The sequence below is a fragment of the Onychostruthus taczanowskii genome, unplaced genomic scaffold (assembly GCF_017590055.1).
Source record: "Onychostruthus taczanowskii isolate IOZ18803 unplaced genomic scaffold, ASM1759005v1 scaffold152, whole genome shotgun sequence".
Classification (NCBI taxonomy): domain Eukaryota; kingdom Metazoa; phylum Chordata; class Aves; order Passeriformes; family Passeridae; genus Onychostruthus; species Onychostruthus taczanowskii.
Window position 1 is genome coordinate 829,949 of NW_024498708.1, and position 14,974 is coordinate 844,922.

At 47.8% G+C, this 14,974-nt stretch overlaps 1 protein-coding gene across 7 annotated transcripts in view; it reads left to right on the forward strand.

The window, feature by feature from the left end:
* Positions 1 to 8,811, forward strand: part of TLK2 (tousled like kinase 2) — a 43,294-nt gene extending 34,483 nt beyond the window's left edge. For all 7 annotated transcript variants that reach the window (XM_041399025.1, XM_041399028.1, XM_041399027.1 and 4 more), the window contains 7 exons: positions 57 to 148; positions 1,197 to 1,286; positions 1,764 to 1,933; positions 3,350 to 3,488; positions 4,569 to 4,680; positions 5,594 to 5,701; positions 6,166 to 8,811. In XM_041399025.1, coding sequence (XP_041254959.1) covers positions 57 to 148; positions 1,197 to 1,286; positions 1,764 to 1,933; positions 3,350 to 3,488; positions 4,569 to 4,680; positions 5,594 to 5,701; positions 6,166 to 6,339 — 885 coding nt within the window. In that variant the 3' untranslated portion in view covers positions 6,340 to 8,811. The remainder of the gene's footprint in view (positions 1 to 56; positions 149 to 1,196; positions 1,287 to 1,763; positions 1,934 to 3,349; positions 3,489 to 4,568; positions 4,681 to 5,593; positions 5,702 to 6,165) is intronic.
* Positions 8,812 to 14,974: the final 6,163 nt, after the last annotated feature.

A 14,974-nucleotide genomic window follows, 5' to 3' on the forward strand; every position in this document is an offset into this window, starting at 1 on the left:
TGCAGTATTAACTTGAGCCTGTGATTCCTACTGATTTTCAGCTCTTCTCTCTGCAGGCATTTGATTTAACAGAACAGAGATATGTAGCTGTGAAAATACACCAGTTAAATAAAAACTGGAGGGATGAGAAGAAAGAAAACTATCACAAGTAAGTGAGTTTGTAAAGCAGACATCAATGTTTCCCAATTCCTCCTGCATTTGGTTATCCAGTGCCGGTGAACAGGCTGCCAGTTTTGTTTCCTGCCTTTGTTACATTTCAAAAGCCACTTTCTATCCCAGTAGCTATTTGCAAACGTTCTGATCAGATTGTAAATGTTTTAAATGTGTGCATGCACACACAAAGTTTTGTATAAGCCCTGTGCCTCTGCATTTTAAAGCATCAGTGCTCTGTGAGAAAAGTGATGAAGTGGCTTCTCTCTGAAATGTTTAAGCAGTTCCATGGGAACTGGTTTTTCCTCTCCATCTTTCAGGTACACACCTGAATTGTGCTCTCTGGAAGTCTCCCCCTTTCCTTTGTTCCATAGAATCAGTGATCGTAATTGTGGCTTTCCACTACCTGAAGGGAGTGTGCAAGAAAGATGAAAAGTGACTTATTTACAAGGGCCTGCAGTGACAGGACAAGGAGGAATGGCTTCAGCCTGACAGAGAGCAGGGTTAAATAAATACTTCGAAGAAATTCTTTACTGGAAGCCTTTTGCTGTTGGTAGCTCTTGTTCCCAAATGCCATGGCTTAGATAACTCTTCAGAGTGACAGCCAAGCCTTCTCTATAGGACTTCCAAGATAAAGCTGTGTTCTTAATTCCCCAACAAGTCACTGGGACAAATTCAGCTGAATTTGAAGCCTGGAAATTAGGCTGCTGAGCGTCATGGAATTCTTCTAGAACTCGCTGATTTTTGTATTCAGCTGTCTAGGATCTCTTAAGGATTTATGAGGCTATTCTATTTTGGCAAGCAGTACCATTAATCAAGATGAGTTATTTTGTAGCATTGCCAGGGTTGGAGCTGCACTGGGGTTTTGTGGTTCTCAAGAGTTGTTCTGTGCAGTTCCTCCTTCACTTGATTTGTCTCAAGCTGTCTGAGGAACATGCATGGGTTTCATTGAAGCTGGATGCTGTGTGGTGTGTCTGGATTCACTATCTGGAGAAATTAGAATTAAGTCACTTGTATGACTAATGCTCAGACTTTGCTGTTTTCAGACATGCATGTAGAGAGTACAGAATTCACAAAGAACTGGATCACCCTCGAATAGTTAAACTATACGACTACTTCTCACTGGATACTGACTCGTAAGTTGTGTTGCTCTGTCCTTTCCCATGGTTTGACCAATTCACTAAAGGCAAAGTATTTAAACCTTTTCAGGAAAGTCCAGAAGGTGTCCACACCAATGTTAGACTTTGCTGCAGAGATAACGAAGGTGTACTTCCAGCATACACTGGTTTTCTGGAGACTCCAGCTCACAAACTAATGTGGTATATTCTGTCAGATGTGGTGCTTTACTGGTAAATCCTGCTCTTGGCCCTGGGCAAATGCCACAGCTGATACAGCTTTTAGCCTCTGGGTCTTTAATGGGGAATCTCTGATCTTTGTACTCTTGAGCATTGAGGCCTGTGCTCCTGGTAGCTTACTTTTAGAAAGGGATTCATAGGCTGAAGGACTCTTAATTTAATATATTGGCCAAATGGGTGAGTTACAGACAAGCAGTAACAAAGTGTTCAGGTTTCTATCAGGTGCCTTAATTGCAACAACTCCTGTTTTTCTTTCAGGTTTTGTACAGTGTTAGAATACTGTGAGGGGAATGATCTGGACTTCTACCTGAAACAGCACAAGCTGATGTCAGAGAAAGAGGCACGATCCATTATCATGCAGATTGTGAATGCTTTAAAATACTTAAATGAAATCAAACCTCCCATCATACACTATGACCTTAAACCAGGTATGCTGTGCTGGCATGCTTAAGGATGCTAAGAAAATGTAATGGGTTACAGGTAATATGAGGCAGTTTCCTTTGTTCAGACAGCAAAAAGAAGACAGGGCTGTCTCAGAAGGCTAACTTGCAACAAGAAAAAATCCATAAACCTTTGGAAAATGTGTAAAGGGTGTTTTCTGCCAGAATTGCAACACGAAACAAGGAGGCGTAACATTTTCAAGAATGAGACCTTGAACCACCAAGTGGCTGTGTTAGTTTTCTTAATGTCCTGCTTGTATTCTGCTGTTGAGAGCTTGTTATTGCTTCATAAAGGCTCCCACAATTAGTGGTGTGCTTCATGTTCCCATTCTTCTGGCTTGTTCTGTCTGTAATCATCCGGCTGAGAATTTGATGGCAGAAGCTAATTTTGAAATGTTTGTTTTTTTCATATTGTGTGTCAGCTCCCAAAGCTGAGGACACACAGTCAGATGGCTCAGGTTTGCCTTTGAGTTAATTCCCTTACATCTGCTGGGGAGAAGATCCTCCCCAAATGGTGTTGTATATTTCCCTTCTACCACTGGGGCAGAGCCACAAGGGAGAAAATGGAAATGCTCCATTTTGGGATGATGCATATGGGCTACATAGCTTTTTTCCTAGTCCAGTAAATTCATCCATCTCTTTGGGCAGTTATCCCTGGCTTGTCTCCCTGTACTGGTGACACCTCATCAGCATTGTGTAACTGGTATGTGATGTGGTTTGTTGCATCAGCATGAGGAATGTGTACAGGAGATGGTGCTGTTGCACTGGTTGTAGTGACCCCGTTTCCTCCCTGGCTGTTCCCAAGTTGTCGGAGCTCTGCCTGCAGCTGCCTAGAGCTGTGATTCATCTGCTGCCATCACACATAGTTTTGCTATTTTATTGTAGGCTTGGAGAAAAACAGTGATGATCTGACTTCTTGATGGGTTTATGAAAGACTTGCCTAAGCCATAATTGTCCTTTTTGAGTTTAGCAAGTCACTGGGAGCACTGTCAGGAAGGAGAGAGTTTCTGGCATGTTGAGAAGACAGGGCAAGTCAGAATCTCTGGGCAGAATGAGTCATAACTGTGTATGTGTACTTCTCTCCTTAATCCTCCTTTTTGACCTGTCCTTCCAACAAGACCTTTGGGAGGGGTCAAAACAGCCAGGGCTTGAAGCTCGTTTGGCTAATAGGGCTCAGGATCTGGAGGCTCCAAGCAATATGAGGTCACTAGGTCATTCAAGATGAGCAGATCAGCTCTAGCACTTGGTAGTCCCAGAGTTGTCTGTGAAGTTCAAGGTTTTGAGAGTTAAAACATCTGGTGTGCAGTTCACTGTAGGTCCCTTGTCCTTGTGCAGTGCAGGGCTCAATGCAATTTTATTCTTGCTAAATGTGTGTCCTAAGGGCTGTTTCCTTCCTCTGTCTAGGTAACATTCTTCTAGTCAATGGTACTGCATGTGGAGAGATAAAAATCACAGATTTTGGACTTTCCAAAATCATGGATGATGACAGCTACAACTCAGTTGATGGCATGGAGCTGACATCGCAGGGTGCTGGTACTTACTGGTAAGCAATGCCTGGGGCCCTTGCAAGTTAAGATCAAGAACAGTTTATAAACAGCTTTGGAAGTGTGCCAGCTTTGTGTGTGCTGCTGTTAGCTGTGATAGCTTGATACACTGGATGTTTGAGACCCTGGAAACTGCTTTTGTTGTTCACACAGCTCCTTTTGAGACTGGCAGCTTTTCACTGTTCAACAGGTCAGCATTTGAAAACCAGCTCATATTCAAAAGGCTGGTGAAAAGATGCATATGCTGCTGAGATGGTGAGCTCTGGAGTGGAGCTTGGCTGCTCTTTCACAATCCAGAGTGGCTCTGTCTCGCATCTTAAGCAAGATTGAGGGAAATACTGTACTTACTTGGAAATTCAGGTGCATCAGGGAGATGAAAAGACTATTCCTCTGAAATAAGGAGGTGAAATCCATAGCTAGCTCTCGAAAAATATGTAAATCTCACGGTTGTTTATAGCCAGAGCTTCACCTGAATGTCATGTTATCAGCAGTTCTTTATCTTCTGTGCCAAGTATCACTGTATCACCCTTGGCTGAGAGCAGACCCTTGGTGAGTGCCACCGAGTGTGACTCTTAGATGTCACCCAAGCTGCAAACTGTCACCATGAGCAACAGAAAATTTGTTGAGCCTTTATGTGTTGTACAGCTTTGTTTTGTTCCTAAAAATTAAACTAGCTGGACCCTGAGTGAAGCTGAGTGTCTTTAACTGGGGCATGTCATCTGCGGTTGTGTTTCTAAAAATATGGCTGTGTGCTTTTCATTGTGGAATTGTTGGCCAAGCCCTTTCAACAGCAAATACGAGTTCTGAAGATAAAAGAGAATGGGCTTGTTTTACGTGCTCTGGTGAAAAGAAACTGACTGTGCTGACTAGCTCAGAACACGAGTCTCTGTAGAGTCCTTGGGATCACTGTTCCCAGAAGGAGTAGGCATTGGTGATCTTGGCCCAGGAATGCACAGGAATTAAATTGGACCCTTGAGTCCCAAGCCAGTATTTTACCATAGAATTTTCTGTTCCAAAGGAAATAATCAAAAATACTTGAAGCTGCTGCTCATAACTTCTTAACGCTTCCTTCTAATCAGGTATTTGCCACCAGAATGTTTTGTGGTTGGGAAAGAACCTCCAAAGATTTCAAATAAAGTTGATGTCTGGTCAGTGGGAGTCATCTTCTATCAGTGTCTATATGGCAGAAAGGTAAGAAGGCATTTAATTTCTTTTCTTAGTGGTGTTTCCTAAACCTTTTGGGAGGCAACCCAGGCTTCTGCTTCCTTCTCCACAGACTTAGAATGTGCTCCCTTATCTCCTTGCCATCAGTTTCAGGGCAGAGTGCATGCTGATGGAAGTGGGGAGCATAGACTAGGCTGTGTTGTGCACCTTTAGCATTTCCTTCAGGAAAGACATTCTGCAGAACACTTCTTTCCACCTGACATGTTCCCACTGAGGCTGTTTTGGGCAGGACAGGTGTGTCATTTGTCATCTGAGGTTTTTGCTCTGGTCTTGTCTGTGACACTTTCCATGCCCTGAATCTTTGTTGGTCTTGATGGCTGCAGGTGCTTGGGGGGAAAAAAGTAGGTACAAAGACCCACTTTAGAAGATTTTAGGATGGCTTATTTGGAAGGGAAAAGCATGGATCAGGAAAAGGTCATTTGTCAGCTTTATGACAACAGGAAAGATAGGATGGAGAAGGGAAAGGAGTCCATGGGCTCTTTTTTTTTGGGAGTCCCTGGTAACTAAGCATTGTGAAAGCTGGGGCTGACACACGTGCTGCTCAGTGCTGTCAGTCAGACACGTGGAACCAGCCCAGCAGAGATGAGTGGGTGAATCTCTGCCAGCTCAGATGGATGACAAATGCTGTAACAGACCAACAAGGTCTGGAAGCAGGTGGAGATCCCTGCTGGGCAAGCCAGACATGTTCCAGCTTGATCCCTTTTGTTCAGTTGAGCATGGGAGCAATGTGTCCTGGTCCTCTGGTATCCGCAGCACCTTCCCAGCAGTTGTGGGCTGCTTGCCTGGAAAAATGCTGATGTCAGGTGATGGTAAACAGTAGAGCTATGGGATTTTTATGCCTGTCACAAACCTTTAACAACTTTTTTCTTTCTTTTGCTAGCCCTTCGGTCACAACCAGTCACAACAGGATATTTTGCAGGAGAACACAATCCTGAAAGCTACTGAGGTGCAGTTCCCTCCAAAACCAGTAGTCACACCAGAAGCAAAGGTAAATCTGCTTGAGGGTCAGGCAGCACAGGCAGTTCCAGCCTCCTGATTTTCATAAAACCAGCAGGAGTCCTGTGTTTAATGCTCACCTATCAGTGGCTTTGCATGTCCCATCCTTGGAGGTGTTCAGGGCCAGGCTGGTTGGAGCTCTGAGCAGCCTGGTCTAGGGAAAGGTGTCCCTGCCCATGGCAGGGAGGTTGGAATGACATGAGCTATGACGTCCTTCCAATCCAAACCATTCTGTGATTCCATGATTACTGCAGCTGTCAGGCTGAGCACTGAACACTGGGTGCCTCTGCCCATGCTTCTCCTGGTCCAAAATTAAATTTAGTGCAAGAGCTGGGCTGTGTCTAGGGAAGGAATTTTGGCACTGGGATTGTCACACTGGCCCTGCTCCCAAAGAATCAAAAGCTTCCTGTTTCTGTAATAGAAACTAATTCTTGCTTTGGCTTTGGGGTGCTGCAGGCGTTCATCAGGCGGTGTCTGGCCTATCGAAAGGAGGACCGGATAGATGTCCAGCAGCTGGCCTGTGACCCCTACTTGCTGCCTCACATCCGCAAATCTGTATCCACAAGCAGCCCAGCTGGAGCTGCAATTGCATCAACCTCTGGATCATCTAATAACAGCTCTTCAAACTGAGACAGAGTAATAGGCCAAAAACTGCTTGAGAAGCTGGCAAAAAGACTTTCAGAAACACCTTTGGAACAGAGGAATCCACAAGGGTCTCAAGAAACCTGTACCAGGTGCTTTTTTTCCCTTGCTTTTTTCCATCCATAGAGCATGACAACATCAACTCTCATCAAGAAAGCCTTCAGCATCTAGGCCAAGCCATGTGGATAGGAGATGGCTTAAGGTTTATCCTGTCAGTGACCACAAAAGGGTGGCTGCTCTGAACAAGGAGGGGAAACTCAAGAAAAAATACAAAAAGACATGGTTCCACGTACTGTGAACTTCTGAACATGCAGCCTTGGGGAATCCAGGATGCCGTGTGTGCTTCATATGAAGAATGTGGACTTTGGAAAAAGACTGGGCTAGTCCAGTGTTGATATTTAAACATTGTTCTTTTTCTTTTAATAAAGTTTAGGTAACATCTCCTTGAAAAGCTCGAAGCACCAAGGTTCAGCTGGGGATGGTATATGACTCTTTGCCCTTTGGAGGGGAAAAAAGTTGATCCTGCCTGTTCATGGCACTAGAGTTAGTGTTTTACCCCTAATTAATTTCAATTTTTTTAAAATAACAATTTTTTGGAAGAAAACAGTTTTCTGGTCTCAGTGAAACCCGTATTAGCAGGTTTGTGGCAGCGTCCATTCTGCAGCTGGTGCGGCTTTCTGCTCCTTTGGGATGGTCTCTTAGGAATGATTCACCTTCTCAGGAGGGTGGTGAAGCCCTGGGAGGACAGGCCTGCGTTATTCTGTGATCAGAATGGATCACAGCTCAGGCTGTCACAAGGTCTCAGCTGCTGCTTCATCGCTCTCACAACAGTTGCACCGTTTTAATGTGTTGAAGTGCTGTTGTTTTTGCAGACCCAACCCATCATGCTCATATTGCTCTCCACACTTGTGAGCCTGATCTTGGCTGGCAGGCAGAGAGCAGGTGGGGATTGAAGCATGGCTCAGGTGTCACAGGTGTGATCTGTGCCCACACAGCTCTCTACTGATCTTGTTCATGTTAGAGTGTTCTGAAGCTGAAGTCTTGTTTGCTCCTCTCTGTTGGGTGACTTGGCAGCAAAGCTTCCTCTCTTCCTCAACAATTTCAAACTTGCTGACTCATGAAACTTGGTGCCATCACTGCATCCGATTTCAGACGGCAGGGAATGAGATAATGTTCTTGAAAGGAGCAAACACCCTAATTATTGTCTCCCTCATGTAGTCTGCATGGAGGGGTCTTATACCTTCAGCTGGATCTGCCTGCTGTGAAATGGGAGCCTCCCACTCTGCTTCCTTTTCCCTCCCACATAGAAGGAAAACTGAAAACACAAAAAGCGCAGCAATTGAACATGTGGCGGCCAGGTTGGAGTTTTCCTAACATGTGGTGGGTGTTCTTAGCCAGAAATATTTAAAGATGCAGTGTCAAGGAGTAGGGTTTGTCCCAGGGGGGGACGAGCCCTGCACTACTGCAATTCAGGATGCTGGTTAAAAAACAAACCACCCTGTGCGCACTTTGCAACCCAGTCCCTGGACCACTGTGGGCTGGGGGATCCTTTGTGGGACAGCTCCAGGATTGTACCCACAGCTGTGGCACCTATTGGGTGACTCTGTTACCCCACTGGCATCTCGTGGCAAGTGCTGTTCTCTATCATGTGCACTCAGAACTGCTACTTGTCCGCCTTATTGTAAGCCATCATCTGCAAATACTGTGCTTAAACCTGATCAGGAACTTGTTAACTGAGAAATGGAGCAGTCTGTTGGAATTAAGCAACAGGCCGGGGAAGTGGAGAACTCTGCTGCTTTGATTTTTCTTACTATTTTTTTAATGACTCTTGGGCTTTTAATTGGAGTTACTCCCTTGCAGCTGCATTTAGGGTGGTGTCTAAACTGCTGTAGTGTTTTATACAAAGAACAGAAATACTGCATTTTTAAATCCTCAGCCATCCTCTCTTAGCCCTTTCCATGCCTGCTGCTCTAAGCCAGAAGTTAATTGTCCAGCAAGGAGCTTCAACATGTTTAATTAAGCCTCTGTCAGGAGAAATCAGGGTTGGTGCTTCATCCCATTTGCCGAACCTGGTGATTTGGTATCTGTCCGCGTCGGGGAGAATTCTAAAAGGGTTTTTTTCTATCCTGGTCCCATTGTTTCTTGGCCATCCAGTGTGTGCATCTCTGTGGGTGTGATTAGTTTTGTGTCAAAAGCATTTATTCCTGCTACGCGACACCCATTCAGGGCCAGGGGACAGTGACGGCTTTTTGGGGCTGATAGCAGGGAAGAACCCTGGTAGAATTCTGGCTGCAACACTTCCCTTGTTAAGATGGGTTTCACTTCCAATAACAGACCCTATTGCCACATTGTTCATTTACTTAAAGTGTATGAAGAATTTGTAACTTAAACCAGGCCAGACTGTTTTGGCTCTACCCAACAGATGAGATATGGATATTAAAATAAGTTTTAAGAAACTGATTTGCTTGGCTTTTACTGTTTTTCTGCTCTTGGCATTGGCATGAGCTCTCTTGCAGTGGCTGCGCAGAGATGACACAAGACAGGATGAGGAAGGATGGAGGAAGGATGTATTCCATAGCTCAGAGCAGTGAGAGATCTCTGCATCAGAGGGAGAATTGCTGAAAATTACCGAGTCACTTAATTACTGGTATTGATCTTGTCCTGGAATATAAATTATAAAGCTGAGGTGGATTTGTCCCTCATTTCCTGTAGAATAGCAGCTGCCCTTTAGAAGCCATGTATGTCGAGGACATAAAACCACCTTTTCTGTTGATGAAAATCTGTGGGTCACAACCCCCTATCCACTCCCCAGCCCATGGACACCCAAGTCTCAGTCACCCACAATAACCACCCTGAGCAGTGATGAAACTCTGCTCCTTTGATTTCTTGGGGCTGGGCTTTGTCAGCTTTACGAACACAACAGAAAATTTAAAAGGATGGTGGTAGCTGAAGGTGTTGAGTCCGTTTATATCTGGAGTGGGGAGTTCTGAGGCCCAGCTCACTCTGTTGCTCCTCCGTAGGCATGTGCTGGCCATCCCCAGGCATTCCCCAGGAGCCAGGGCCGTCGCTGCCTCCAGAGCTGCTTCCTCAGGTGAACAGTCACCAGGCCCCAGGTTACTCTGCAAACCTGACCTGACCTTCACAGTGCCTGAAGTCAAACTCAGTGAGTGCAAGTGAAACCAAACACTGAGCGAGCTTGGCTCCCTCCTTGCTGCTGCAATTGATCATTTCCAGCTGCCTGTTCCAGTTCAGATGATGTGACACAGATTTGGGCCAGGAGAGGCAGCAATGGTGCTTCAGTAGCATCAGCAGCATCCTCATTGCCCTGCAGTGGGTAGGCAGGTGCCCACACGTGCAGGGACTTGTGCAACAGTGGTCTCAGCACGGGGACACACCTTGACACCCGCAGGATCAAGATTCACCAAGGGGCTGCCTCGCTGGATGCTTTGCCTCTTGCATTCACAGTTGGAGTCATGCTGTAAACGAGCTTCCCTCTGCTAAATGGGCCAGTCCCAGTTTATTTTGTGACCTGGCAAACCCACAGTGTGAGCTTTGCAACTGCTGCCACTGTCTGCCTGGGATCTGCTGCAGGAGGATGCTTTTTTATACAAGCTTGGCTCAAGCAGCCTTAAACTAAACCTTCCTACTCACAGCTTGGAGGAGGACAGGAGACTGGAGTGTGTGGAAGCCTGATTGGGCACAACCCTGACAGCCACCGAGCCTGGACCTAAACTTTGCTACCACATGCTGATGCATCTTTGCACCAAGGCACTGATTTTCCACAGCTGCACATGGCTCTCCCTGTGGTCTCTGCTTCTCCCTGGCCCCAGTGCTGCCTTCAGGGGCAGCTGGGTGCCCCCCAGCCATCACCCTGGGTGGGGGCAAAAGGCCAAACAAACGCAGAGCAGCTCAGCCTCTGCTCTCTACATTCACACCCAGGAGCAGGCTCTTGGCCACAAGGACACTATTGTCTGTTCTGGGAGCGGGCCTGAGACACACCCCCATTCCATGCTTTAGCTGCATGGGGGTGTGAAGGCCAGGAGAAGCTGCTGGGATGTGCTGATGGCGAGGAGCTGCATGATACCAACAGCTCCATGTTCTCTTCCCTGCTCCTCTGTGCTCTCAGCCTGCATCTCCTCCTGGGATGATGGGTTACTGTACTTTCTTCTCTCTCCACCTTCAGCTGCGCTTGGGTTTCACTCACTCTGTTGCTACTCATTTCCAAACACAATCAGTGAAGGGGTGGGTGGCTGAAGTGCTTTGAGCTCATTCAGGAAAGCCTGAAAATAGAGGTTATCCACCATCTGCCCTGCTAGTGTGGGATGAGCCTCACTAGCCCCCAGGCAGCCTTGGCCAGGAGCTGCTTTTCCATCCTCCCTGCTTGGGCTGCAGGGATGGTGCAGAGCAATGCCATGGTCCAAATGGAGTTAAAATACAGGGATGGAGATAAAAATGCAGGGGTGCTGTGAACAGCAGCAGGATGAAGACAGGGAGATTCAGCCTCATGTTCAGGCCAGATCTCCCATTTGCCCCTGGGCTGCCCTGGGGAACACCAGCAGCAAAGTTGCAAGGTGATTGGCTCTGCTTTGCATTTAGGGGAAGAAAAAATCCAGAGCTTTGCTCAGCCCTGTCCTCTCCTGACTGAAGGCTCCGGCTGTGTAGGAACCACGTGCACACGCTGCCCTGTCGGCAACTGCCTTGCTCTTGGCTCAGCTCCCCATCAGGATCAGTACTCCAAACCTGCTTTGTTCAGCATTGGCTCATCCCAGCTCCCACTAACCCTGAAAATTCATGCACTCACACCCAAACCCAGGAGAGTGGCTGGGATTGACGCCAAAACCCCTCCAGGCTAAAGGAACTGGTGAGGGATGGAAGTGGAAGGGAACATGCCCATGGCTGTGAAGTAAGGTGGTGGCAGAGGTGTAAATAAAGCACTCGGGGCCAACTGGACCATGCTGCTCTTGCTGGAAAGGGCCAGGGAACAGGGTGAGATCTCTGCTCTGCGGTCCTATACCACTTCTGGCAGGAGAAAGATGCTGTTCAGGATGTGCTGTCCTCTACTACTCTCCATCTGCTTTCCCTCCCCACTCTGCAGCCCAGTTCTGCCAATTTGCTCTTGAGTCATGCAGAGCAAGTGTTTTTCTAAAAGGAAAATTTCTTGTAAATGGCTGGAATTCTCTCTCTGCCCCTTTCCAGGAGCCCTCTGGGGGAGGCCAGGCAGGAAGGAGAGGCAACAGGCTCAGAAGGCAGCACTTCTCTTTGGGCAGCCCCCAGCCTTGTCTCGCCCCCGCAGCGGAAGGCCAGGATCTCAGCGCTGGTCTTCACAAGGCTGGAGCGCCCTGAAATTCCTCATGGCAGCTCCAAGTGAGCACATCTGGTTTTAATAAATTATTTGCAGCTTGAACTTGTCTGACTTTTCAGGGCTGCAGAAGACAGAGCAGCAAAGAGCTCTGAGAGCTGCTGTGTGGGGCGCCCACAAAGGGACCCCCTTTGCAGTGCTGGGAGACAGCAAATTTGGAAAGGAGATCAGGGGGAATGAGGCTGACCAAGCACGTTAAGGGACCCTGGCAAAGCTCCATCTGCTCCTTGCAAGAGCCAAAGGGATGGTTGGGCTGGAGGCAGGGAAAGAGCCCTTCATTTTGGCCAGGATCCCTCTACTCGCAGCTGAGTGTTGAGGGACCCGATCCCAAACACTGTATTTCAGCTCCTGGGGGAGGAGCACGGGACGAAAACAGGAGGTGCCTCCCGACACGCCCTGCTTGGTGGAGCCTCAGCCACCAGCGCCGAGACTGCTGTTGCAATGTTGAACCATAATGAGAAAACCAAACCCTCAGGAGCATCACTATGGGGCCCTGATGACAACCAACACGCCTGGGGCTGTGCAAGAGCTGAGCCCCTGCATGGTGTCCCCAGGCTTCTCCCCAAAGGGAAGGGTGCAAATGCAAAGCTTGGGGATGAGTCCCTTGCTGTACCCCCATGGGATTCCCCACCAAACCTCACATCCCAGTGAGAGGATACCAATCACCCTCGCTGCCTGCTCCGTGCAAAGCCTGGAGCTTGGAGAGGGAGGTGGACTGGCTGTTCCTGTCTGTCTCCAATAGAGAGAGCGACATGGCCACTCCCTGCTGCTGCTGCTGCTGCCAGCATGGGGGAGAAGGAGCCAGCAGACGCCAAGACAGCCTCTTCCCCAAGCAGTGACCTCAGTGCACAGTGCCTGCCAGGTGGGTGTTGATCTTGGCCCATCCAGTCCTATTTGGGGCCAGAATGAGGCCAAGGTGGTGCTGAGCTTTTGGCAGAACCCGGCAAGTGCTGCTGGTCCCCCAAAAAGCAAAATCCCTGACACCAGAGTTCCCCAACAGCGGCTGCCCACATGCAGAGCTTTGCTCTCCTGGAGCCCTCAGTCCCGCAGAGAGCCATGGGCTGTGGGGAGCACCCTTGGAAGAGTGCAACAGAGCAGGACATGCTACCTCCCTGGTCGTATAATAAATAGACCCCTAGAACCTGCCAGTCCTCAGAAATGGCCAGACCTTTCCTTCAGAAAATTCTGAAGGCTACAAATGCTGTCCAGAGGTCCCCAAATAATTTCCTCTAATGCCTCTCACATAAGCAAACACCAAATGTGCCCCATGACAGCCCCAAACTTAGGAAGCCATGGAGTGCCTCACTGCCACTGAGCACCCCAGCTCCAAATCTGAGGTTTCTCCCCCACCGCTATGGTTGGGTTCCCCTCCACGTTGGTGACATATTTTGCAACTTGCTGAGCATCCTGACTGACCTGCTTTCTCCCAAGTGCTCCTGACCTCCAGCCAAAGGCAGGCAAGTGGCTTGGATCTATCTCCAATAATGTTTTTCAAACCTTCTGCAGGATGACTTTCACTTGAGCCAATGCTGTTTCACTCCGTCCTACTGCAGTCCCGCAACTGTGACCACTCCCTACATGGGATATTGCTTTGGCCAAAACACAGAGTTTATTTTTCCAATTAAATGACAAGATACAGATGCTTCAACTGTGGAAATCAGCTACTGACACTGAATATCCCAAGTTCAGAGTAAACCTGGGATAAGCCCATTGCTCCAAATTGATCTTCTGAGGCAAGGAGCTCTCCTGAGATTGTGGTCAGAGGTGCAGTTGGCCATCCCCTGCACTCAGCCATGTCACCCTGTCCTTGCTTGGCAGCAACTCACTAAGGCCAGAGGGGTCAGACAGCCTGAAAATGTCCCAGGAGAAAAACACATTTCCTCCTGATCCACTCTGCTGAGCAGCGACTCAACTGGTACTAAACCGGATTAGGAAGAGAGTAGGTAAGGAACTGTTGGCCTGTGTTGAAGAAATTAATTACGAAGTGCTAATTATCTGCTAATCACATGCAGCATAGGGGCCTCCAAGACACAGGATGAACCAGGCCAGGAAGCAGCAATGCTCCATAGAATCCAAAACCTTTTGACTCTGCTATGTTCCTTCTTTCGGATGGGTTCAACTTCCTTGAAATGGATGTCAGGTTTGTCCAGGATGTGTGGAGGATCCCCCACGGGACTTCACAGCCCCATCATGTCCAGCCATTGGTGTCTCAGTGGGTGGCATCCCCTGGAGTGGTCTCCAAGTTTTTGGGAGAAGAGAGAGTATCTGGATGATTCCTTCCTCTCCTCTGGGCTGTCATCCTTGTTTCCTGTGGCAGCCATGGGGGCCAGCAAGGCCTTTCTCTCAGTGCTGTTTCAATTAAAAAATAATCCCTGCTTTAGAAAAACCAACAGTCCAGATGCTGATGTGCTTAATTAGCCCCCCCAGAGGGCTTGCATCCCCAAGGCCCATCCTGGCACCAGCCTGGAGGTCCTTCCTGCCTCACTGGGAAACAACAGATTCGTTCATTTTCTGAAGAACAGCCAAAACATGGCTGGCTCACACCCCTTCCTCACCCCCTCAGGGGTTTGTGCCCTCTTGGTGCCAGATCCTGCTCCCGGGAGCTCTGCCATCAGCTTGGTCTCCTCGAAAGCATCATCTCCCCTGAATCTGTACGGCAGAGTCTGTGTTTCAAGGGCTGACTGACCTTCCCTGCACTGCTCAAATCCCAGGAGAGTTTGAGGAGGTGGGGTTTCTACACACTTAGGGATGCTCCCACAAGAACGGGCACCATGAGCATCACCCAAATGCACCAAACGGGTGTAAAAAGCCAGAAATATGCTAACTTCTAGTGTTTTCCATGTATACTGCCTTCTTTGGGTGGCTTTTGTGGCCATGGAGGTGTTTGGCTTTGTTGTTGTTGTTGTTGGTGGTGGTTGGTTTTTGGTTTTGTTTATTTGTTTGGTTTTGGTGTGTTTTTTTTTTTTTTTGGTTTTTTTTTTTTTTTGTTTGTTTTGTTTTGTTTTGTTTTTGTTTTGTTTTTTGTGGCCTGCTGGAGTGGAGGTGTGAAAATAAAAGTTTAGAAGTTCTTTAAAAGTTTTTAAAAGTCTTTTACGTTCAGCTTCTGGATGTGGAGCCTACATCGGATATTGTGGATGTTCTTTGTCTCATGCCCTAAGCAGAGCACCAGAAGCTGGAGAGCTGTACCAGCACCCCATGGCTGGAGGGACTGGGCTTGTCATGGAAGGTGCAGTGAGCCACGTCCAACTTCAGCATCCACGGCTG